Source organism: Podarcis melisellensis, assembly GCF_964234715.1.
Source record: "Podarcis melisellensis genome assembly, chromosome: 3".
Taxonomy (NCBI): domain Eukaryota; kingdom Metazoa; phylum Chordata; class Lepidosauria; order Squamata; family Lacertidae; genus Podarcis; species Podarcis melisellensis.
Genome location: NC_138530.1, coordinates 70,899,609 through 70,924,281, shown reverse-complemented (window position 1 = coordinate 70,924,281; position 24,673 = coordinate 70,899,609). Strand labels below are relative to the sequence as shown.

General features: G+C 38.0%; 2 protein-coding genes across 4 annotated transcripts in view; one reads left to right on the top strand and one right to left on the bottom strand.

The window, feature by feature from the left end:
* The window catches only part of CDC40 (cell division cycle 40), an 89,058-nt gene that overhangs the window by 19,356 nt on the left and 45,029 nt on the right, over positions 1 to 24,673 (top strand). The window lies entirely within an intron of this gene.
* Positions 1 to 24,673, bottom strand: part of WASF1 (WASP family member 1) — a 44,566-nt gene that overhangs the window by 15,153 nt on the left and 4,740 nt on the right. The window contains exons 2-4 of one of the 3 annotated variants that reach the window (XM_081905523.1): positions 21,070 to 21,228; positions 5,732 to 5,890; positions 1,379 to 1,513 (exon numbers count right to left, since the gene is read on the bottom strand). In XM_081905523.1, coding sequence (XP_081761649.1) covers positions 1,379 to 1,513; positions 5,732 to 5,864 — 268 coding nt within the window. In that variant the 5' untranslated portion in view covers positions 5,865 to 5,890; positions 21,070 to 21,228. Of the gene's footprint in view, positions 1 to 1,378; positions 1,514 to 5,731; positions 5,891 to 17,158; positions 17,215 to 21,069; positions 21,229 to 24,673 lie in introns of those variants that run through there. The other 2 variants (XM_081905522.1, XM_081905524.1) reach the window with 2 other exon arrangements.

The following is a 24,673-nucleotide window of genomic DNA, read 5'->3' as shown; positions in this document are numbered from 1 at the left end:
GTGTAAAAATTAAAATGAGCAGGAAATTATCCAAAGCCACATGAGCAACAAAAAGCCAGCAAGACTCTCATAAATCCACAGCAACTAGTTTTTTTTTAAAAAAAGGAATGCAAAGGAAAGCCTGGAATAATAAAAAAAGCTTTATATAAGTGTCTGGTTTTAACAGGTGTCCTGGACTGATGTTACAACTGAAAAGGCCCCACTCCTAGCAGATTCCATGGAGTCTTATTCAGCAGAAGCACCTAGATTAAGACGTGTAATGTTGAAAGGAGTGCATGCAGTGACACAAAGGGGAGCAGGCACAACTCTAGGTACCCAGCTCTGAAACTATTTAGGACTTTACACATTTAAACCAGCATCTTGAATTGAGCTTGGCACAAACATGTAGGCCAATGCAAAGCAAGCAAGCAAGCAAGAAAGAATGGTATGATCTTTTCTAACCCACAGCCTGAAGACAGCATTCTGTACTAATTACTCTATTTATTTAAACATTTTAGGTCATATTTCAAAGTGAAGTCTGCATAAGGCAGTTTACAAAACATAAAATACAAAACAGTGCCCCAAAATAGTATTTTTGTAGAGACTACTTAAAATCCCACAAATTGATAACAAATAACAATATGAGTGGTGTGTGTGAGAGAGAGGGAGGTGGCCAACCCTCTACGTGGTTCTTGGGGTATAAGTGGTTAGTTACCCAGCACTAAAGCATGAAATGTCATGGTGAAATCCAACTTTAGCTGGAAAGCTGGCATCACTGCTCAGAACGAGTACCTCCAACTTATCAACCTGATTTTGGGGAAGTACAATCTCATTCCAAACAGGCTGCCCTATAACCTTGAAGCAGACGGCCACCAGCCAACATTATTTCTAATTTGTCTGTCAGTTTGTTCACCTTCATCTAGACCAGAGCTTTCCAAACTTTTTATGCTGGTGACATACTTTCTAGTCATGCATCATTTCGTGACACAGTAATTCAGTTTTACTAGCAAACCAGAGGTTAAACTAACCCCCTTTCAGCCCGGGGACAAGCGTGGGGAGTGTTTGCACGACACACCTACACACTGCAGCTGACACACTAATGTGTCATGACACACAGTTTGGAAAGCTCTGAATTAGACTATCACTGGCGTCAGAGAGATTCTAAGTGCTGCTACAATTCAGTAACATTTGGTAGGTCTTTGCTGAAGCCTCATAAGGCTCCGTGAATCAGGAGATCCACAGGTTCAGACAACCCCCTGCCAATTTCTGTTAGAATCTCTCTCCCCCAAATATTTTTGTTGTTGTCTTTTGCATCTCACACCAGATATGCTCACTACTAATATCAACTATGGCTGATATGATCCACAAGACCACACATAACATTTGCATAAAAACTTACGTTCTTCTTCTTTTGGATCAAGCTGTGTAACACTGATAGATAAACGATCCACACGTTCTTGCAAGGAGTTCACTCGGAAAGAAAAACTGTGTGCCTCATTGAAAAGCTCACCAAATATATCTTCTGCATATTTACCTGTAAAGGAAAGTTTTTAAAAGTTAGGGTTAAGAATTTCAACAAGCAGCTAAATTTGTTAAATTATTCTTTGATATAGGGCATTCTTACATAAGCCTGCCTCCCATAATTCTTTGCTCCTGTCTCCGTCACTTGGAGGAATTACCCAACCCAGTGGCTTCATTGTCGACCTTAGTAAATCTGTTTATTATCAAAATTTGCCAATTTAAGAAAGTTAAGACATTGCAATTCTCCTTAAAATAGAAGCTTGACCCTGTTCTTAGGAGTTTACATTTTTGTATTATCATCCAGGATATGCCCTATTTCCCTTCTCAATCATTATTACCCGGTGTTCTCCCAGGTGCAACAAGACATCTGATGCTTTATTCCCACGGCAGAATTACAGTAATCAGTAGCACTCTAAAAATATGGAATGCACATAAGACAACCATGGAAGGAAGTGTTTAAATATGTATTTGCAAATGAAATAAAATGGATTCAATCACTACATGATTCAGTTTTGAGTGTTGCCAGTCTTCTGCTGTATCAAAATTAATGCAATTAAGTTTGCCAGAGCAGAGTTCCCAAAATAAGAAAGTGGCACAGGTCTGTAATGGTTGCTTGCACAGCATTTTGTTATATTTTTAAACACTGAACGCCATGCAACCTGAAATGCAACTATCTTGATCAAGCATTCAGTGTTTTCCTAAGGTCTCAATCACCAATGTTTTACAAACATTTTGATAGAAATCTTTTTCTTTGTTATTTAAAATGCACATATATGTAATTATAAACCTGAAAAAGATACAATAATATATTTCAAAATGTCACTTCTTGTTTATTTGCCTGAAGAATTTCACTGGGACTTACAGTTCTCTCCCAACAGGCTTTATATTTAAAGCCTGCTACATCCCATGGTTTCATGCAATATAAAAGCTAATTCCTGTCACTGAATGGCTCATAGCTTACACAAAAAATTGTACTTCCTTATGAGTTCAAAAAATCCCTTGATCTTTCCCATCATTGTTGAGATAATTGTGACTAGGCTTACCAGAGAGCTTGTCCTCTATAAAATCTCAAATCCTGCAATCCCACTTTATCCTCAAATGCTCACCTTGTAGTATTTTAAGATACAAAACCATATAATGCATTGAAATATACCTGCACATATACTGAACTTTTCAGCCACTGAAACTTGACAGTCCACCAGAGGAACAAAGTTAATGTTTGAAGAAAATGCTCATGCTCCCATTCTGACAATCTTTCAGGGGGATAGTTCATAACTGGTATGGTGGTAGTGTATTAAACACTAGGCCTGCTGCTAATAAAACATCTATCATGTATGTCTTAATCATGGACAAGGTGCCAACCTAGTGGCCATGGAAGAGGACATTCTCTGCGGCAGCCTTTAAGCTGTGAAATTCTGTCTCCAGAGAAGTGTGCCTGGTGCCTTCATTGTACAGCTTTTGCTGCATGCTGAAGACACACCTCTTTATCCTGGCCTTTGACAGCTAATATATATATATTTAAGACACACCCTATTGAGATCTAAAATGTTTTAGTTGATTTTATTATTGAACTATTATATTGCTGTATGGCACCTATAGTGAAGGGGGAGCAATAAATCCTAGAAACAAATGGAAGTGCAATTGCTGTTAATACGTTTTCATGTGCTTGCTTTCGCTACTCAGAATGATATAGAGATGGAACCACTAGTGGCTAAAAGCTAGATCTTATCCAGGCCACAGCTACAGCCTCAGTGGTATTTGGCAAAACTCTTAACTAGCAGAAGAATCTGGAATTTGATATTATCTCTGTATACCTGAAACTCCAGTGATCACCTAATTTAAGACATGATACTCAATGTGGTAATTCAGGGAACAGGGCAGCAGCTTACTGAATAATCCATGTAAGTGGTAGATTTCTTATGCATGTGCTGGTTATCAGCTCTCCCAACTTGTAGAGAACTGAATTAAAGGAGTCACTTTAAAAACAAAACCATACACACATACACAACTTTTAATTAGTGAGAAACACATGACCGAGCCTTCCACTAATCTAATACTCAGTGTAATACTCCAGTATAAAAACACCAGGTAAGCATATTTGAAAAAAGAGACGTATATTCATTTTTTAACTGGTCATAATGAACTTCTGGGTCAAGGATCCTGAAGAAGCTGAAGACTTTAATTTATTAGAGAAGCGATGCACATGCTATGGCTCTGCGCTGCTCTCCTTAGGATGCATTTGGCTGACACAGGATGGAAAATGATAACGTCAGTGGTTAAAATATACTAGAAATAGTTGCAGTTCAGGCCAGTACTGCACACACCATATTCCATCTGATAGCCTTTTGAAGTGGTTACAGCTCAGAGGGAAAAACAATACATTTCAGTAAGATTGCTGTAGGGTTCTAAAGTATTACTTCATTTAAAATTAATATAGAAAAGGGGGGAATCTTTATTGTTTCCTTTTTTCACTTCTGCTACATACATAAAGCAAAGTGTAGTTCAGGACAATTAACCTACAGCTATGTTTTAAAAAATATTCTTATTTTGGGAATGAATAAACAAGTTTTTATGAGCATACTTTAGAACATAGGTCACAAGTGAAAATATGAAATCTGTGGTATGAAATATGAAATCAGCTTCAATTTTCTACAGGTAAGACTGTAATATTATTTCAGCTTTACCAAACTCTTGCTATCTGGTTAAATAGAGCCATGGTGTCTTTGTTTTTTGCAAAAGATCAGTACAAAAACTGAAATATATAAATGATCAATCATTAAATGTGCTACTAGGAAAGGTCATATAGACTACTTCCAGTACCCCTAAGGTTTATGACAAAACACTTAAGACAGGGTTGGAGAACCACTTTTGTCCAATAGACTGGATAAAAAAGTGGCCAACCCACATCTGTCAATTATCTGATGTCATATGACACCAGGTGGCTCCGATTCCATGTAAAAACAGTAGGCCAGGGCTGCTAAGAAACAACTGGGAGCAAACTCTCAAGGCATCTGATTGTCCTCTGCAGGTGTAACTTTAGTCATCCTGCACCTGATGTCATATGATATAAAGTGAGTGACGGTTGGGCATGGCAACCCAAAATGGCATGGCCCATGCACTGGAGGTTTCTACTGCCTACTTAATATAAGCATAATAGACTAGAACAGTACTCATGCAAACACATAAAACATTCCAAAATACTATTATCTATAGTCTTCATATTTACACAATCTGTGTTTTGCAAATATTTAGTAGTTTATGCTTATTTGTACATTGTTATTTTTCAATTATATTTTTGAGGACCCTTTTTGAGTTGAAAAGTGGTTCTGAATTTTACCATTAATAATATCCCATATCCCCCCCTTCTCTGAACATTAAATCAGTGGTTTGTTTCTTGTTTACTCTAATTTAAACATATGCAACTACCTGTTTTCCTGCTTTTCCTCTTTATTCAGGATGTCTTGGGAGCAGCCTCTACCATTAACCTTTCTCCAGGCTGGAATATAAACCTTCTCTCTTTAAAATTTTGTGGAGCTACCAATCTTCTGATTTAGGTTACCAGTCTCAAAAGTCAATCGTTCTTTTGTTAAATCAGTCGAGTCCCTTTAACTTTGGTTAGGTTAACACTATTAGCCTACTGAGCAGGAGCCTTATTACATCTATGTTTTGCATGGCAACTGCACATGTTGGCTACTAACATTCACTAACAATTGTCATTGTGCTTCATAAGTAGTACAACTGACAGAAATGTGTACAGAACTAAAATCTAGATTTAAAAAAAACCAAAACCAAAAAGCAAATGAAGAGTGAAAATTACTGAAAGGCAGAAGGACATAAAAGGGGCCTCTCCAACAGAGAAATGTTCATATACATGGCAGTTGTATTATCCCAATATTATCCTCAAAATAGCGGGTCAGACACATACCAAGTTGGCAGAGTACAGAGAGAAATTTCTGCCTGAGTTCTATAGTCCTTATATAAACTTTGTAAAACTGCCAGTTCAGTTCTTTTAAGACCATTAAAGTTAACAATAAAACTACACATCATACAGTTTTTTAAATGCACAATTGATGGGGACATAGAACATTTTGGAATGATTCAAAAAAGATGGGATGAACATTATGAATTAATTGTTTTGAAGAGAGTAATTTTATTTTGTTTAACTATTAAATGCAGCTGTATTACACATTAGCTCAAAATGCACTGTCCCTTAATATACCGGGGTACTTACTTAGACTGCTTAGTTGTCTGATTATATTTGCCAAGGAAATATTTGTAACACATTCCAGTTCATTCTTGATGCCTCGTGGTAGTGCTGTATGACAAAGATACCTAGGGTCTATGTTTCTTTTAACCAGTGGCATCCTGAGATATCGATGACACAGCACACCTAGGAAAAGACAGGAGATAAATTACAACATGGTTTAATTACCAAGATCATTGCTCACTTATTGATAATGGGAAAATTAGACATTATATACATTCTTTACAGTAATGTAAAGTCAAGAGAACTACAAGATGGTTTTTCTTTCAACTGCTGTTCATTTTGAACTTCCCTTACTTGAGAATGCTACAAATGTCGTTTCTTAAGAAAATGAACAGTATGACCTTTGCATGCCCACTATGTACAATGGGGCTTACTTTCAGGTAACACAGGATTAACAATAAAGAATTAACAACTGGAGAAACTATTTGTAAATGGTTTTCGTTGCATTATGTTTTAGTTAATATATAACTACAAAAGCAAGCACAAAAATTAATGATTTTCATCCAGAATTTGAATGAAATTCAAATCAAGAGTCTTCAAAACTAGGATGTTGTAAACATTCCATTGTCCTTCTTGATCCCTCATCCTGCAACCAACACCAGAGGTGACCACTGAAAGCATGGGTACCTTTGGTAAAAGTACATTCATAATACTGCTTACTCCACATCTAATGTGCTCCCACTGCTACATTCATCATCATCATCATCAATTTATTTATTTTTGTTGTTGTTGTTGTTGTTATCTGGCTGGGTTTCCCCAGCCACTCTGGGTGGCTTCCAGCAAAATATTAAAATACAATAATTCATCAAATATTAAAAGCTTCCCTAAACCCCTGAAGGGTGACCTTCAGATGTCTTCTAAAAGTCAGATAGTTGTTTATTTCCTTGACATCTGATGGGAGGGTGTTCCACAGGGCGGGTGCCACTACTGAGAAGGCCCTCTGCCTGGTTCCCTGTAACTTGGCTTCTCAAAGTGAGGGAACCGCCAGAAGGCCCTCGGCGCTGGAGCTCAGTGTCTGGGCAGAACGACGGGGGTGGAGATGCTCCTTCAGGTATGCTGGGCCGACTTTAGCTACAATCCATACCAACCCTATGATTTCTTGACAAATATTTCTCTTTGATGTGCTTTATCCTCAAATCTGCTCCAATCCAATTAGAAAACTGGATGCAGAGTAAGCAGTAATATGAACATACCCTAAGTTTTGCTATGTAAATTCTGCCTAGTGTTGGATCAATTACACCGATATTCTGATGTAGTATTGACTGTATACAGTTTTCCACACCAGAAGGGGGTGGAATGGTCTTATGTACAACTGTTTGTACGTAAAGTTTGCTTATTTTATTTTAATGAACTTGTTTATACAAAATGATGCAGAACACAACCCCCATGCAAATGGGGAGTTGCCTGTATAAAAATACTAATTTTAAATTCATTCAATTTAGTTTACATTCCACTTAATTTTTATCATTGTGTTTCTTTTAAAGAGATACTGTCACTGTATGTTCTGTCTCTTTAACATGTATACTTTTAAAGAAATTACATATATATTATTTTTTCTCATATTTGTGCGTATGAATCTAACTAAAACCTTCTTCCATTTTGGCTGCATTGTGGATTAGATGAAGTTTTGAAATTGACAGTAAGAGCAGCCCTGTCTAGAAGCATTACACTAGTCAATCTGTGAAGCTACCCAAGGCATGGATGATGGTGGCTAGGTCACTAAATAATGTGTTTTTTATTACATTAAAACAAATAGATTTTTTTAGTGTTCTGTCTCAAGGTAGGGAAAGCAAGAATAGCCCTAAAAATATATTGTACACATTAAAAACTACAACATGTCTAGCCACATTTCTTGTCTATTTTATTCATTGATTTTAAAATTGTTAACTCTCCTTTCAGAACACATTGCTCTCACTGTGTGGCTTACAAGACTCAGTATCATAGTAACAAATACACTTTCAAATTTCTGACAGTGTTGATGTTTTTGTATTCTTCAAAAACATACCTGTTCCATAATCCAGCTATAGCTAAGCACATTTAACTCCATTTATTTTAATGGGAAATTTAAGTAAATGCACAGCTATCTCCCACTGAAATCAATGGGGACTTGTGCTTAACCTTAGGGTGAGTTAAACACATAAAAAACTGCATTGAAGTGCATCTATTAGTACACAGGCTGATTTTTGTTCCCATTATATGCACTCCCCAAAATAAAAATTAATGTAATTTATTATAAAATTTCCTTTTTTTTTAGTCCTATTTTCCCCCAAAATGATTTCACTTTGAGCTTACTCATTATCTTTCCACTGCTGCTACATATAGCATACAGCCACAAAAGCTCTATGGCTGATCACAACAGCTCTTTGTATTCTTGACAGCCATAGACAACCAATCCCTTTTTAAAGCTAAAAACGTGAATAGTTTAAACAAACTGTATCTTCTAAGGATATAATTACATCATTAATAAATTATAATTTTTAAAGTTCTGTGAAGGCTTTCCTTCTCAAAAATCTACTTTTTATGAACACTGCTTGGGTACAGTTGGAATCTCAAATCTATTTCCACTACTTAAGGATAACTTGCTTTTCAAATTCAGAAAACAGCTGAATAATCTGAGTTTAAATAAAATGCACACCAATTTATGTTAAAGGTAGTCTAGAATATATTTCAACTTCAAAAAGTCCCCTATTTCCTATAAATAGCAAAATGCAGTCTAGTACTGTACATTTATTTTACACCTAAACTTTAACAGCTAAAACAGGGATGCACAAATTCACTCTGCTATTAAAAACAAAAAAAACTGCAGTTCAACCTCTACTGTAATGTTAACTTCACAATTAGTCATCAGTGGCAGAATTCTAAATACACAGAAAGCACAGACGGGCTAGTCAATCACAGAGCTGTGATTCCATTAATCATACTGAATACCTCCTGTCATTCTGATGCTACAGAATGGACCGCCGGCCCTTACACAAAAGAAGTGGAATTCAACACACAGTGTCTTCCCTTAATAGTGCTGCCTTTTCAAAGAGACACTCACCCTAGTGCTTGCAATTCCCCCTCTTCTTCAGAAATGTGAAGGTTGTTTTTTTTAAAAATGGAGGAGGATATATTTGGTGATGAACCATAACTCCTAAATTCTAGGCTAGGGCATACAGGCAACAAGAAGCGATGTTCGGGGCGGGGGGATAAATGTGTGCAGCTCATACTGAAGATCCAAGTTGGAAATTGGAAGCTAATGAAATAATAAATCATGTCAGACAAAATGAAATCTATTGTTCAAAGGTCTGTCACTAGGAACCTTCATATCCTATATGACCTAATTTGCTGATTATTCAAAGAGTGATGTATACTTAATTTAGATTCATTTGAAAAATTCTTATAGAATTTTAAAAATTACTTTATTTATGCTATTCTCTTATATAAAAAACTGCCTAACATTCCTTACAGGAAGATCACAGTTGCTCAGAAATTAGTACTATCAGTTGCTCAGAAATTAGTACTATCCAGTGCTATGTAATTTAAGTCCATTAATTCTAATGGGCCTACTCTGAGTATAACCAACACTGGATATCACCCAAGAAATTTTCAGCCTCCTAAATATATTTATCAAGTTTTATATTTTATAACTCCAATTAACAACTGCTTTTTTAAGTGATAAAAGTTAAAAATGTTTTAGATATAAGTAATTACTGAGTTGGAAAGGATCTCAAAGGTAATCTAGGTGAAGCCCCGGCTGATACAAGAAATCCATTACTACTACTACAGTGATCAACTTGTTATCACTCTCCAAGGGCTGATTTATGACTACTGTGTGGTGAGGGAATCTAGAGTCTGAAAATGTGGAAGTACATTTTAACTTATTTTAATTGTATTGTTTATTCATTGTTTTAGACTGTACATGCTTTGTGGTAGAATTACTTCCTTTAATTGTGTACAGAGCCATATATGTTAATGGTGCTATGTAAATAAATGTGAATACAGTAATGCTAAATTAATGAAAGAGGTACTGATTGGCAACAGAACATGGAACTGGAGCCAAACCAGGGACAGTGCTCTTCCAGCTATTCTCAGAATATATCCTATACAGATATATTTTTGGCAGGGTTAAAATCTTCTACTGAAAATCAAAATGTGCCCTAGAGAGTCCATGGCTGGGTTGTGCAGAAGGGTCTGCAATTTAATTTAAAAGGTTAGCAATATGTAAAGTAGCATTCTTTTATCAAATTAAAATCCTGAGCTCCATTGTTGAGAAATATTGCTATCCTGCTTCAAGTTTGTACTCACAGTACACCTTTAGTTATACAAGTTATTATTAATTTTCAGAATGTGATGAGATGTTAAGTAAATTATATTTAAATCAGTTTTTTCAAACTAAATGAAGTATTTGCGCTTTTGAGAGTACCATTTTACAATAAAATTTCTTTGCAACCTAAGGAGTTGAAAAACTGCTACCACGTAGTCATATATAGCATCCCATTAGGTTGCAATGTGCTTGTTTTTGATTCAAAACACTAATATCATGTGGCACTAGTGCCATAGCAATAAGTCTCATATTTATCATTCTGACATTACAATGAATAGCACAGTCATTCAGTTGAAATTCTGACTATTGCAATAACACAAACACTTGAATAAGTGTGGTTTCTATTCTGCAATGCAAATTCTTAATATGGAAGTAAAGACTTGCAACAAAATGCTGCACTGTAACACCAGCCCCTAAGAGGTGTTTCCCCACAAAGACCTTGAACAGCAAAATAGTTGTCAGTTTCAGATGGTGGTCTCAGCTGGGTGAGGTTTGAGCTCAAGCAGGACGAGAGTGCTAAGCACAAATTTACAAGGAAAAGTCAAGCAAGTCCAAATTCAACTTCTAGTCAGACAATATCAAGCATGAAAAAATTCAGGTTCAGATAAAAAAAGAGCAAAGCAGAAGTCAGGCTCTGATAAGGCAAAGTCCAAGCAAATCAGTAAATGTCTTGGATAGTTCTGTGCAAGGTTTGCTGAACAGCAAACCAAGATTTAGCATTAGATGAAGCTGCAGGACTACCTCCACCTCTAGTAAATGAAGTCTCATCAGTTAAAGAGACTTCATCAAGATCACTACCTGTTGACTCAAACAGTGCTGGTTCTGTTGGAGCTTCAGGCCTGGAATCCAAAGACTGCAAAATGGCTTCCTCAGGTTCCAGCTGTGCTGCAGGAAAAAAACATAGGGCCAGTTCTGAGGGGAAAACCCTTCTATACCTCTGAATCCCCAGCTTTGTCCACCGAAGACAAATGGGATCATAGGATCATGACAAGTAAGTGCTTTGTAGAATGGTTTGACTCTTGCAGAGCATGAGGAGTGGAAAAGGAAAAAGCAACACCTTTACTGAAACCTTACCCTGCTGTTCTATACAGTCATACCTTGAGTTGAATGTGCTTTGGGTTGAGCGCGTTTGAGTTGCGCTCCGCGGCAACTAAGTCTTACTCAGACTTAAGCTGTTTGGAACCTTTTTCATCTTCATTTTACTGCCAGCAGATGGAGACTTGTTTGCTGTAATTTCTGGAAACTGTGGATAGAACATTCACCTATTTGTAAAGCTAAGAGTCTGTAATGTATTCTAGCTGAAGTATTTTCATGAGGAACGTTTGTTTAAAGATGGATTTGGCCAGATGCTAATTTAACAAAGTTTTAATGTGCGTGAAGCAACCGCCACTGTACTAACTCTGCTATGACCGAGTGAAGAATGTCTCTTCCAAACTTCTCTCACCAAAAGTTTTCAGCTCTACCCTAGCAAGGAAACTACAAGAACCACCGTAACTATTAAAAAAAAAAACTGGACTAAATCCCAACTTTGGAGAAAGAATAATCCCCTCACCCTCACCAATACAGTTCCACACAATACAAAACTAGCTAGCGGAAGTCAGTTTTGAATCATACATAGGCATAGCTTTTAGATAAGGCTCTGTGGAGACTCAAATTTCAGCATTCAGTTCAGTTTAAAACCAGGTAAAACCTAGTTAGTTTTCTTTTTTAAAAAATGAATCCTCAACAAAGCATCAATGACCAGTTACTCACTGTCCACATACCTCTTGGTCGACATCCATTGTCCACACCTCACTTCCTAAATCCCCCCACCCTTTCAAATTCCTAATCCCTGGAAGTTGAGTCAGACCACCTGATATCATTGGCTTCAGCAGCAGCTAAGGGTAGCTAGCCCAGCGACTAAGCCAGCTCCATAAACTAGAGGGAGCTCCAACTGATACAGTGTCTTGGCCCCAGAAACAAAGGATCAAGCTAACAGAAAAGTTAAGCAGCTGAGTAAGGCAACAGGGTGAGGAGGCCTCTGCCCCTCCACTGTTTGATCTAAGAAATGCCAAGCTCTCAAATAAAGTAACACAATAAATTACAAAAACTGATATGAAGGTAGAAAATCACCAGAAGGGTGAGGAATTTCCAATGTATTGCACAGTTTGTCACATGTATAAACTATTTACCTGCTGGACAGAAGTCATGGGTGTGCCCTCATTCCACTGAGCTTCTAGCTCTTAGGAACAGGTTTATTGCCTTGAGGCCAAGGTGGGCATATAGCTTTTTCATTGACCCAGAAGCAATAGCACCAGTTCTTAAACTCTTCCTTCTTCAAAGTAACCAATTGGAACCAGACAGATTTACAAGACAGTATAGTTATTTGGAATCTAATAGGATTGCTGGTCCATTACTGATAAGGTTTATTCCCTCCCCCCTTCCCAGTTGTTAATTATGTCTGCTGCTACTGCTTAGGAATGTTTCTGGAACCAGCCCTGCTGCCCGAGGCAATTTTAGGCTAGTGTAACTGGTTCGGCTGCACTGGACACTGGTGCCACAGGGGACGTGTCAACAGTGATGTAGAACGGAGCAAGAGAGGTAGGTGGGGGTGATGCTGAATTTCAGCATTCCAGAAAGAGCTGCTGAAATTTGACAGCCCAACACCCGCCACTGCGGCTGTTACTAAGAACAAATCTAGTACCACTGAATTACATAGTATATATGACAATGTTAAGAAGCACTATAGGTAGGTTTTGATTTTCACACCAATATTTTGTACATATATTTGCAACCTCAAAAAACTGAGAACTTTAGTATGCTCCACATATATGAAAAATTAAGATTCTTCAGCTTCTCAAGTTTGGGGAGTGGGGGAAGAAATTGAGATGTTCTTGTTTGGATTTCTGCAATGCACTCTATGTACAGCTACCTTTGAAGGTTACTCAGAAACTACAATTAATCTAGAATGTGGCTGCTAGACTGGTGACTGAGAGCGGCTGCCAGGAGCACATACCACCAGACCTAAAATATATATATACATTGGCTCCAGTACATTTCTGAGCAAAATTCAAAGTGCTGGTGTTGACCTTTAAAGCCCTAAACAGTTTGGCCCTATATACCTGAGGATAGTGTCAGAAACTCAGGTATATAACCTATACACCAAATGGCTCCTTAAAAGGAGTTACAGTTGTCAAAACAGAATGTCTAGTTGCCATTTTGGGGCAAGATGGCTCTAAAGTCTTATTTTTCATATGACAGACTGATTATGATTGATTCTCAGTTAAATATCTGGTTAGTTCAGATGATAACCTTGAGCTAGGTTAAGAGCTTTCAGGCCTTAAAGAAAAAATCCATGGAGAATACACATATATATTGGCATATTCTGACCTCTTTTTCTTAATGGTGACTGTTTCTGCTTAGGCTGCACAGAAAAAGCATTTTGGTTCCAGAAATTCATTACAATTATGCAGATAAAATATAACTGATAGAATTCTACAAGATGGGGTATTAGCGTGTAAAAACGGTCCAGATCAAATGATCCGTAGGCATGCACCTCCAGATGGTAGAGATGTCAGGCGCCATCCTGGCACCCAGGTATCTTCACTTGGTTGTAAGTAGTCAAAAGCCAGGTGCAAACACATCTAAAGGAGTGCTTCCACCATCATCATTCAGTCCTGACACTGAGGCCCAGCTCTGAGGAACTTCTGGCAGTTCCCTCATTGCGAGAAGTTACAAGAACCAGGCATTGGGCCTTCTTGGTAGTTGCACCTGTCCTGTGAAACGCCCTCCCATCAGATGTCAAAAATTCAAACAATTATATGACTTTTCATAGACATCTGAAGGCAGCCCTGTTTTGGGAAGCTTTTAATAACTGTTGTGTTCCTTTATATTTTGTTGGAAGCTGGCCAGAATGCAACCTAGTCAGAAGGGTGGGGCTAAATAAATAAAGAATGTGGGGCTTTTTCCCTTAAGAAGCATGAGGGCCACCCTCTCCTCAGCAGCTGGCATGGCTGGACACCTGTCAAGGGCCTCATCCCAACATACAAACTGAACCACTGCCAACCGCAACCCTCAAAATTAGACCTAGGTGCCACCATTTTTGTTTATCCTTGTGCGCATGCTTTAACAGCACAATTACACAACCCAATCTTAGCCCTTTTTCTCCTCTTCCTGCTTCTCTTTTGCCTCATGGTGCCACTAAAAAAGACTCCAGTTCCTGTAGCACTGGCAGGAAAAAGAATCAACCATTTCTGTCTCCCTCCCCTAGGAATCACTCCCACTTCCATTTGGGATCAGTGCTTGATAAATAAGAGGCTGTGCTGGGGTAGTATGTGGGAACAAGTGAAAGGCCAGACTTGAAGGACAATGCTTCACTTTCTAGCCACTTTCCTTTCTCTCCCCTGCTTCCCCCACGCCTACTGCTCCAATATGAACTTAGACTCTGTGGCTGTAATAGTATTGAGGGATGAACCTGAACCCACCCTCTCTAGTGTCAGCCAGTAGTACAGTATGTAGGCTCAGGGAAGCAGCAGTAAGGGGACATGATACTATGGTAACAAAGGGCCTACAAATGACTGAAATCATTCCTGCACAGAAAAAACAGTACTGTAGTCAACAGAGGTGTTAACTATGATATGCAAACTGAACATCAATATATGAAGAGCAGCAAAGATAAGGCTTCTGCATGAACAAAATCAAACAGTGAATGTGTGTTCCATGACCAACATGGTAGCTTGAGTAGCTTGTTGCTGCATGGCCAGAAATACATATTCTATGGCATAGAATTCAATATTCTTGTGAATAAAGGATACAGATGTCCATATCAGCAAAATGAATATTGCCACATTCAAAATTTCCACAGAAACATAAATATTACTCTACACATTATCTGTGCACAAAGAAGAATCCATCTTATTCCCCAGGGCTACAAATACCTTGTTCTTAAAGCTCCACACACTTCTGTAGGTAGCTTTACATATGCACATTTCCAGCAGTGCAGAGACCACAAACACGAAAATGGCTAAAGGAAGAATGTGGTATCTTCTGTATGGCTAAAAGAAGGATTGGGGCAAGTTTCCCAGATTTTTTTGCTGTTCTTAGCAGGGGAGCAGCAGTTAATTCTTTAACCAGAATTCAGAAAGCAAGATCTGTTATTTGTTGCTGGCAGTGAAAACTAAGGCTACCTTCAGAAAAACTGGCTCTATATCATGTATTATGATTTTGCATAATTTTTGTTTATTCTCTTATTTGTAGTATCTTTTACCTTCTTGTGACAAATTCTAGATGCCCTCTTCCCTGCATCATAAAAGCTTCTTTAATAGAAAATGCTTTCTTGTCTCTCTCCCCCATGCCTTCCAATAACAAGGAATAAAGCACGTGTTGTTATTACTCAGAACCTGAGCTGGTGATTTTGGGTTGAATCCAAAGATTTTGTCTGCACAAAACGCCAACTGTGGCAACTTATTTTTACAATAACAAAAAAGGAGGAGAGCACAAAATACATTGTCTATTAAGGGAAATAACCAAAGCAGCACAGTTGTTTTGATCCACGGACTGCACAATATGCTTCAAGGTCTAAAAATCTCCACCTCCCTTCTTCAATATAAAAATCAAGTGTGCACAACCCAGACCTTTGCAGCAGTTGGGGTAAGTTTGTCTAACAGGAGGTTAAAGAATGAGAGAGAGCTGCAAACACATAGACACATCTAGGAGGATATTGGCTGTTGTAGAGGTCTCTCAGAAATCCTATCTCTCTACCAGCAAGACTTTCCTCAACTACAGATTGACTGTGGCCAAACCTTCAATGCATTACAAGCAAGATTTAACTGCATGCAAGGGCCTTTATCTGCCTGAGCAGTTTGGAATCCCTGCTGGAAGGCACAGAACAGTTTTGTCATTGCTATAACACAGCTCACCCTGGAGGTACATGTCTAGCATGGCCATGATAAAACAGAGAATGGCATATCTACAGTAGAAGCTTGGGGCAAAATATAAGAGCAGACAGTACCACATGACCAGCCTCTTGGTTCGCTGGTATATATGGATGCTTCTGTACTCTGTGTACCAACTCAAAACTGGAACACATCCTTCTTTTTAAAGATTTCCCATTAGTGACTCAACAGCAGTCTAAAAAGCCAAGAATTAATCAGGGGGGGGGGCGCTAGTCCAGTGAAACTTCAAGACGAACAAGTATTCGGCCATAAGCTTTGGTGGGTCAAAGAACACTTTTCTCAGGCACATGAAATGCTATCTGCAGCTGACAGATGCATCCATAAACATATGGGTGTGCGTACAAGAGTGTATGTACAGAGAGAGAGAGAGAGAGAGAGAGAGAGAGAGAGAGAGAGAGAGAGAGAGCGCTATAAACAAGTTTGTGGGAAGAAGTGCAATGTAGCAAAGTGAAGATGAAAGGCTCAGGAAAGCATGATAGTCATGTTATAACCTATTAAGAGTGCAGTTCAGAACATTAGGCATTCAAAAAAAGAACAAGAAAAATTCAATTATTCTTGCCCGGTACGCAAAGAAACAAAAAGCAGCTAAAGAAACAATTATTTTCTGCAGCAACCTGGCCACACCCAGTCTCTACTGACCCCAATTGTGATGATTATCAAATCTTTAAGTGTTTTATGTTTATTAATCATATTTATTTGCCAAACCACAACTAGTTGTGAGTGGGTCACAGCCATAATTATTGTATCTTTTGCCTTTTTAAATAGATTTTGTGGTTCTGTGCCAAGTTGTTCATTTCCTGTGAATGCTGTGTGCTCCACCCCTTCTGTTCAAAGCTTTTGCTTCCCTGGGTAGCCTCTCCTTTGATTGTGATCTCATTGCCCAAGGAGAAGAATTCCAACCCTAATGTTCTCTTTGAAATGTTAGCATCTTTATGTGGGGACACTTAAACATTCAATCCCCCACCTACAGCCAAACAGCAGATGCATGGTGTGTCAGCTCTCATTTACAATCATGTAGGGACAGGGGAGGAGTGGAGAAAAAGTTGTGTTGGGTGATTGAACTTTCTTCCACATAAACTAGGTTGAAAGTCACACCAGGGTCACTTTTCATTGCAGAATTTACACAGAAGCAGAGCTACTAGATATGGTCACCTGCACAGCTGCAGCCAATGTCCACAAATTTCAGACACGTGTAATTCAAAATTTTCATTCTGTAAACAAAAAACACCTAGGGTAAAAAAACACAAAACCCTCACTAAATCTACTAATGTTTTGCCATTGTGGTACTTTTTTGTTACACCTTTGCCGCGGCTCCGGGGCGGATACTAACGAGGGGAGGAGGCGCATTGTGCGCCCCGACACTCCCCACTGTGGCGGGCGCTGTACTGGCTGTGACGTCGCATGGGGGCGATGTGTGCGTTAGTCACGCACCGTGCCGACGTCACCTTCCCGCCTGCCCGCTACATTGTAAGGGGCATGTACGCTGGTCACTGCATTGAAAGGGGGCATGTACGCTGGTCACTGTTTTGAAGGGGAGTGAAGAACACACACACACAAAAAGGTAACTTGTTAATTTAATGTTTATTTCTATGAGGAGGAATAAATTCTGAGGGGTCAAACAAAGAAATAATAAAAAAGTGACAAAAAAGTTATTTTTTATAATGACAAGTTTTGCGGCTCCCAGTTTTTTTTCTTCGGAAACGGGTCCAAGTGGCTCTTTTTGTCTTAAAGGTTGCAGACCCCTGGTCTAAGCCATGTTTGTTTTAAACAAAAACACATACATGTATTTGTATATATGTATAGTTTAAATAACCCAGGTGGCATTCAACTACAGTAAGTTTTACTCAGGGTAAATGCACTGAAATTAATGTTCATTAATTTTAATGAGTGTACTCTGAGTAACACTTAGATGAGTAACACCCAGGTATAGGGAGCCCCATATAATGCATAGTTTGAGAACAAATAGCTATACGCAGTTGAACAGAATTTTCACAGCTATGAATAAAATGTATGTGTCTATTCTAGTATGGCAAGTTTATACAATTCTCATTTCTTCTAGTTTGTAGTTTAAATTGTGTTTAGTTGTTTCATTTGTTCTAATATCAATGAGTTTCCTTTAATGTCAATTCACTGTGTGTTAATAATAGTATGAAATGAATCCTGCTTGTCATGTGTAGCTCTTGCAGATTCATCCCCAAAATTCAAAAACTTTATTTCCATTAGAGACATGGCTAGAATTGATATCACAGTGGATTAATTAACATATACAGTAAGTAATTCTGAATCAGCTGATTGCACTCCAGAACAAAGTGATGCGTTCAAAAGTCTATCTGAAAAGCAGTATGTTTGATGCAAACAATAGCCATACATATTGATATTCAGTGCCTGGATAGGGAAAATTCTAGGTAGGAAAGAATGATCTAGGACAGGCACCCCCAAACGCGGCCTTCCAGATGTTTTCAGACTACAACTCCCATCATCCCTAGCTAACAGGACCAGTGGACAGGAATGATGGGAGTTGTAGTCCCAAAAAACATCTAGAAGGCCGAGTTTGGGGATGCCTGATCTAGGATCTATCTGAATGCAGCACACATCCTCTAAAACTCACAATTTTGTACTACAGCACCTAGACCTATACAAATATTCCACTAGTGCAATCCTGCATATAGTTCAAATCCTGCATCACACACACTATAGACTAAAAGTAATTTAGTCTATAATAGGCAGAATAACAGGAAAGGATGGCAAGTAGGGAGCTGTTCAGCTACCACTAACTGCTATAAAGCCCTCTCCAGTCCCTTTTTGATTTATTGACACTCCTTCAACATGTACAAACAAATTAGACTGCATCCAAAATCATATACGTGTGGAGGTTGAGATCTACACCAGCTACCTCTTTGATTCTTATAAAAAGACAATACGAACATGTAAATTGGTTTTGGGGTTGTTTTTTTGTTTGGTTTGGTTTGTGTGTGTTTTTTTGCTGTTTTACCTGTTGGACACTTAACCTCTGGCAGAGGTTGCTAAGCTTTTGGGGCCAACGGAATTTTGGGAGACAGATATCCAGGGAATTGTTCTGCAGACAGTTCCAAAAGGTAGCATTTGATGAATGCCAAGACTTCCTACCATGAATAGTATTGAACTAAGTTTTGAACTAAGCATTGAACTGTTGAACTAAGACCAAATACAGAACTTTCACCCACAAGGCCTTTAAAATTATAATTAAAAGAAATGATTAGAGTGGGATGCAAAAGTGTATCGACAGTAGAGCACTTCAGTAACTGTAAACTTACAGTCTCTATCCACCCTTTAAAGGCACTAGCCCTGGCTTGAGTATTGTATTGCTGGTCCTGACTTGGGAACACAGTAGAAAGCTACTGAGATTGTCCCCAGTTGACTTAAAAGAACTAATGTAGAAATTACAGAAATATTTCAAAATAGGGGACTGCACTGTAATAGCAGAAGTCCTCACTCAATAATTATTTGCAAAATTGCATCACACTCATAATATGCCAGTAATTAGCAATTTGGATTGGAAGCATTGGTTAATTATCCATTACTCTTCATTTGGCTTCTTAGACTGCTGCTGACAATCACCAGAGAAAAAGGCAGCAGAAGTTAAAAACTATAGCTAACTAGATTTCTAACTTTTCTTTTCACATTGCTTCAATTGTGATATCCTGTATCTAGCCTGATGGAGGAATCCCCAACAGTAAGGAGGAGATGTGCAGCATAAAATAGTTCTGCAAGCTATGAGAAGACTGGAATATGTAATTTTCATATTCTTCAATGTATATGTTGAAATAGAATGTAAATTAAGTAAATTTCAAGGCATTCCCTAAAACACCATGCTGAGAATCTTCTAATATCTCCTACTGATATATCTAATTAATGTGCTCATCTGTTCAGATGTTGTAAGCCAGACATGAGCTTTATAACACTACTTTCATTCTACAGTGTATTTTGAAAGCATCAGCAGAACAATTTTGCTAAAGTGTAGAAAAAGCCCACAGAACAGAAATTGTGTTATTTAATACGATGGTACAAGCAGAAGTGAAACTCTTTTGCTATCGTGATGTTCAATCTGTTTCAGATTTCAATTTCCATAATTTGCTTTGGCTGCTAAGCAACAAATCAAATATGGTTTGATGTATTTCATATTTGAATGCATTATTCCCCCTGCTGCTCTGATGGCTGAAAATACAGTTGCAGAAGACTTGCTTTCAGAGGAACACTATTCAAAGAAATATAGATTTCAATAGGGGTATTAATCATCTGAAAAAATACAAGAATCCACAGAAAGTAAGACTCCAATTCTTAGAAGAGTGTTCTCAATCCATCATCATTTCTCCTTCAAACAACATGAAAGGGCTTTGGTTCTTACCTTAGTCTATGGGAGAGCATCTCTAAAATTAAAAAAATGGAAACCATGGGAAAACAGTTTAACTCATATTGATCTATTGCTAGAACTCCTTTTTTAGTACTCAAGGTCTTGTCTCTCAAGTTTCTATTTGCCAACTTCAGTACCCTTAATAAATAAATCACAGCATCAATAAGGCACACCTTGCTAAGACCTTCACTTTAAAAGACTGCACAGAAGTTACTCCCGGTGTTTAAAAAAACTGCACACAAGGCAACTGATGTTGAGATGGAAGGCAGCAAGCAGAAGAAGTTGGAAACTTTCAAGAATATCATGATTAGGAAATGGCAGCTTGCACACTACCTCTTCCAGAGATAAATGACAGCTGCCTCAAGCCCATTAATTTTGCATTGTTTGACATTAAAATTAGTAATTATAATCAATATTTCACTGGTAGAGAGGAAATGGGATGTGCAAGATAAATTATAGATTTACCATTTAATTAAGCAATTTTTCAGACAAAGAAACTGGAATTCTGATCCAAATTATAAGAATTACCACTTATATTCCACTTATACTATATTCTCTCTATACTGTACTGGAAGATAGGTATGCTCAACCTTTCATTCAAATTCAGTTTACCAGATCACAGCCAACGTGCCTAAGATCAGAAATTATGTTTGTACCATCTATCTTAACTTACCTTTTGCTTTTCAGTTGTCTTCTACCAATAACACTCCAAGGGGTGTTTGATTTTACACTCTCAAAATAGTCTTCTGTGCATAAACAGATACTGCTTCATTATAGGAAAGCATGCACTGCAATCACTTGTGTCTCATCTCTGGCCAGGAAACGGTCACATCTAGAAGTGAAAGGTTAATTTAAAACTATTTAATCTTTGACCTTTCTACAAATGATTGTCAACAAGGATGTAATTGGTGTAAATTATTATGTTAACACCTGTCCATTGGGAACTGGATTGAGACTACAACTGCATTTCACACATTAGAATATACTGGCTTTTTTGGCATTTTTCAGATTAAGAGATGGATGACCATGACTTTCAGTGAATTTTTTATATTTTCCACCTGCTAGCTATATAAACAACTACTTCTTTTTTTTTTTACAACAAAGTTATAATCTCAATGCTATCATCTACAATGTTGGAGGATTAAATATGAAGGATGAAAGGAGACAAAAACATCATGGGACAACAGTCTCCATAGTTGTTGAGGAGCACACAGAGTATTAAGTGGGTCAGGTCTGCTGCACAAAATTTACGATTACCGTACTTCAAATAGCTGCTGGGGTCCAAAATAACCCCACCGGCTTTGGGGGGGAATACATTTTGAGTGTATTTCAAGGATTTGTATCTTCCAAAGCAAAAAGTCCTAATCCTTAAAATTATTATTTATATTTGGGCAGAATACAAATCAAATGCTATCTATATATATACAAAATTCATGACATGTGAAGCCACATGTAAGTAATGAAGAATCTTATTGACACCTGCCCCTTGCTTAAGAGATCCCTCACTCCATCTGTTTTAATCATCTCAAAATAGGACGTCTCAAGTCCACTTAATCTTTGGTTATTTGGATTGGATTTAATTCATCCTGTTTGACATATGGGATTTATGTTACTCTTATGCTGTGATCTTATTTTATGATTACATCGGGCGTTTTAAAAAGAGGTGATGTGTGCTGTGGTGTCTTTAATGCGCCAAGTAAGCCTAAGTCTCATGCATGGGATAAAAATGATAGGCAGCAAAACTGATAATGTGACAAGAAGGTTGGGATAGGAATATCAGATTATAGAGCACAAATGAAAGTGAGATCCAGTAAAGGAAGAAAAAGACTCAAAGTGTGTGTAACTTACTCACAACTGAAAAGCACATCTCAACATCAGAGGAGGGATTTCTTATTTTCTGTAGTACATTACCTACTCAGTCTCTATTGAATTCAAATTTGATAACTGTAAAATCTTCATATGATTTCCAACTCAGCTGCTTCATACTGAAATTTTTGTGTAAGACACCTTTGAAGTTGGTTAGAGAATACCTAGCAGGCATGTTCATCCACTGGTTTCTGAGTGTTGACATGTTTAATGTCCAATTCATGTCAAGGCAGAAAGGCACTGCTGGCACATGATAACATGTATCACACAGAAAATAGGAAAATTAATGAGTCCCTGGTGGTACTGCCAATTCTGTTGCCCCATGATAGCATCACTTGAGCAAATATGAGGACAAGGCTAATATTGAATCAGTTGAAAGGGCTAGCTCCTGAATTTGTGTTTATTGGTAAGTAGCTGCTTCAGATAGTGATGTCGAGCAAAGGAAACTTTCTACCCAATATTTGAAAAGAAAAGCTCATATTCCAAGACAGGCTGCTGATCCTTAACGATGCGCTAGAGATAGGATATAGCTGGGAGCTGTAGGTGACAACTATTGATACTCAATAGTTGTGATAGCAGAAGCCACCAGTGCAATGAATCCTGTTAGCACAATGGGGCTTCCCCTCACTCCCAGTTGGCTCCAGAGAGATTGAGAGAAGTGCTAGAACAGCTCACTGGAGGAGAATGGAGATAGTGCCATTAGTGCAAGAATTTATGCTTGCCTGATGGAGGAATCTCCTTACTACTATTTTGAATTCCAGCCTTTCTAGATTCAGTTGACTCTTTAGACTGACACAGCCAAATAAGTATCTATTTCTAAATTTGCTTAAGTACAGTGGTACCTCGGTTTAAGAACAGCCCTGTTTACAAACGATTTGGTTTAAGAACTCTGCAAAACCAGAAGTAGTGTCCCGGTTTGCAAACTTTACCTCAATCTAAGAATGGAATCCAAATGGTGGAAGGGCACCAGCGGCAAGAGGCCTCATTAGGGAAAGCGTGCCTCGGTTTAAGAACGGTTTCAGTTTAAGAACGGACTTCCGGAACGGATTAAGTTTGTAAACCAAGTTACTGTAGTTTTTGAAATCCTTTATGTAGATCCTGTAGATATTTGTGCCTATACAAGTATTATTGAAAATGCAGTTATGTCTTAACTTGGCTGTAAACCTTCAGGCAATGACAGAAGTCATTGAGAAATTCCACCTTATTCCAGAAGCTATATCTATTACATAGCTATATTATAGTGATCAGAAAATTTAATGGTTATGTACTGGTTGATGGTGGAGTGAAGGGCCTGGAAGTATTACAAAAGGACCTCCTTCCTTGGAGTCAGTTGCTTCCCTACCTCCTTTGGCAGAAAAGGTAAAATATAAATTTAGGAAGTAAATAAATAAAGGTATGATGCCATTGACCAAGTAGATAGTTCAGTTGGTTAGAGTGTGGTCCTGACAACACCAATGTTGCAGGTTCAATCCCTATGTAGGACAACTGCATATTCCTGCATTTCAGGGGATTGGACTAGATGATTCTCAGGGTCTCTTCCAACTCTATGATTTTATAATCGGAGTATCTCAGATACAGTAGACACATGCAGACAGGAGTTGAGAGTATTGCTCCAACTCAGCCAAAAATATGGGGTGCTACTATGCATATGCCAATTTTACAACAGTGACATTCATCTCATTGAAACTGGAGTGTTAAAGATTGTATTCTCTCAAGCGGACTTATGTGGTGGTGAGCTCTTTCAAAATGCATAAATTTGCTTGGAATTAGAATAACCAAACTTGATGTCTATCCAGCAAAAATAATTGGTTTTCAAAATGTATATGCCCCTCCCATTAAAACTGTTCTTTTGTATGCAGTTATTATGAAATATAATTTCATTAGACATTATTGCTGCTTGGAATTGCATGTGACAGCAAGAAATCATTGTGCAAATGTAAAATATGTGCTGGAAAACTGCTGATTAAACTAGCATGTTTAAGGAGGTTATTTTATTTATACTACCTGTACACAATCCAGACAATGTATTCCTCTTGTACAAAGACAAGAACATAGCCAGAATAAATATTAAAATACTCAATATGCTCAGGGATTTGGCCAAGACAGTATAAAGCGACTTCTGAGAACCTGACTTGACACAAGTCTGGTATGCTGCTGTGAGAAGGCTCTGGGACGGTAAACTACAAATAAAAATGTACAACACCCCCACCCAATCAAAAAAGCTACTGGCTTTCCCCTCCTTTTTAACTTCTGTACCCTAAAGCAGTAAACAGTGATTTACCCCAGAATCTAACACAACAATGGGCAGAATGAAGAACTCCAGCAATGAAACAAAATTATTCCAGAGGAATTCTGGTTAAAGTGCTGGTACAAAATGGAATGCATAATTCTTTTAAAAAATTATATACACA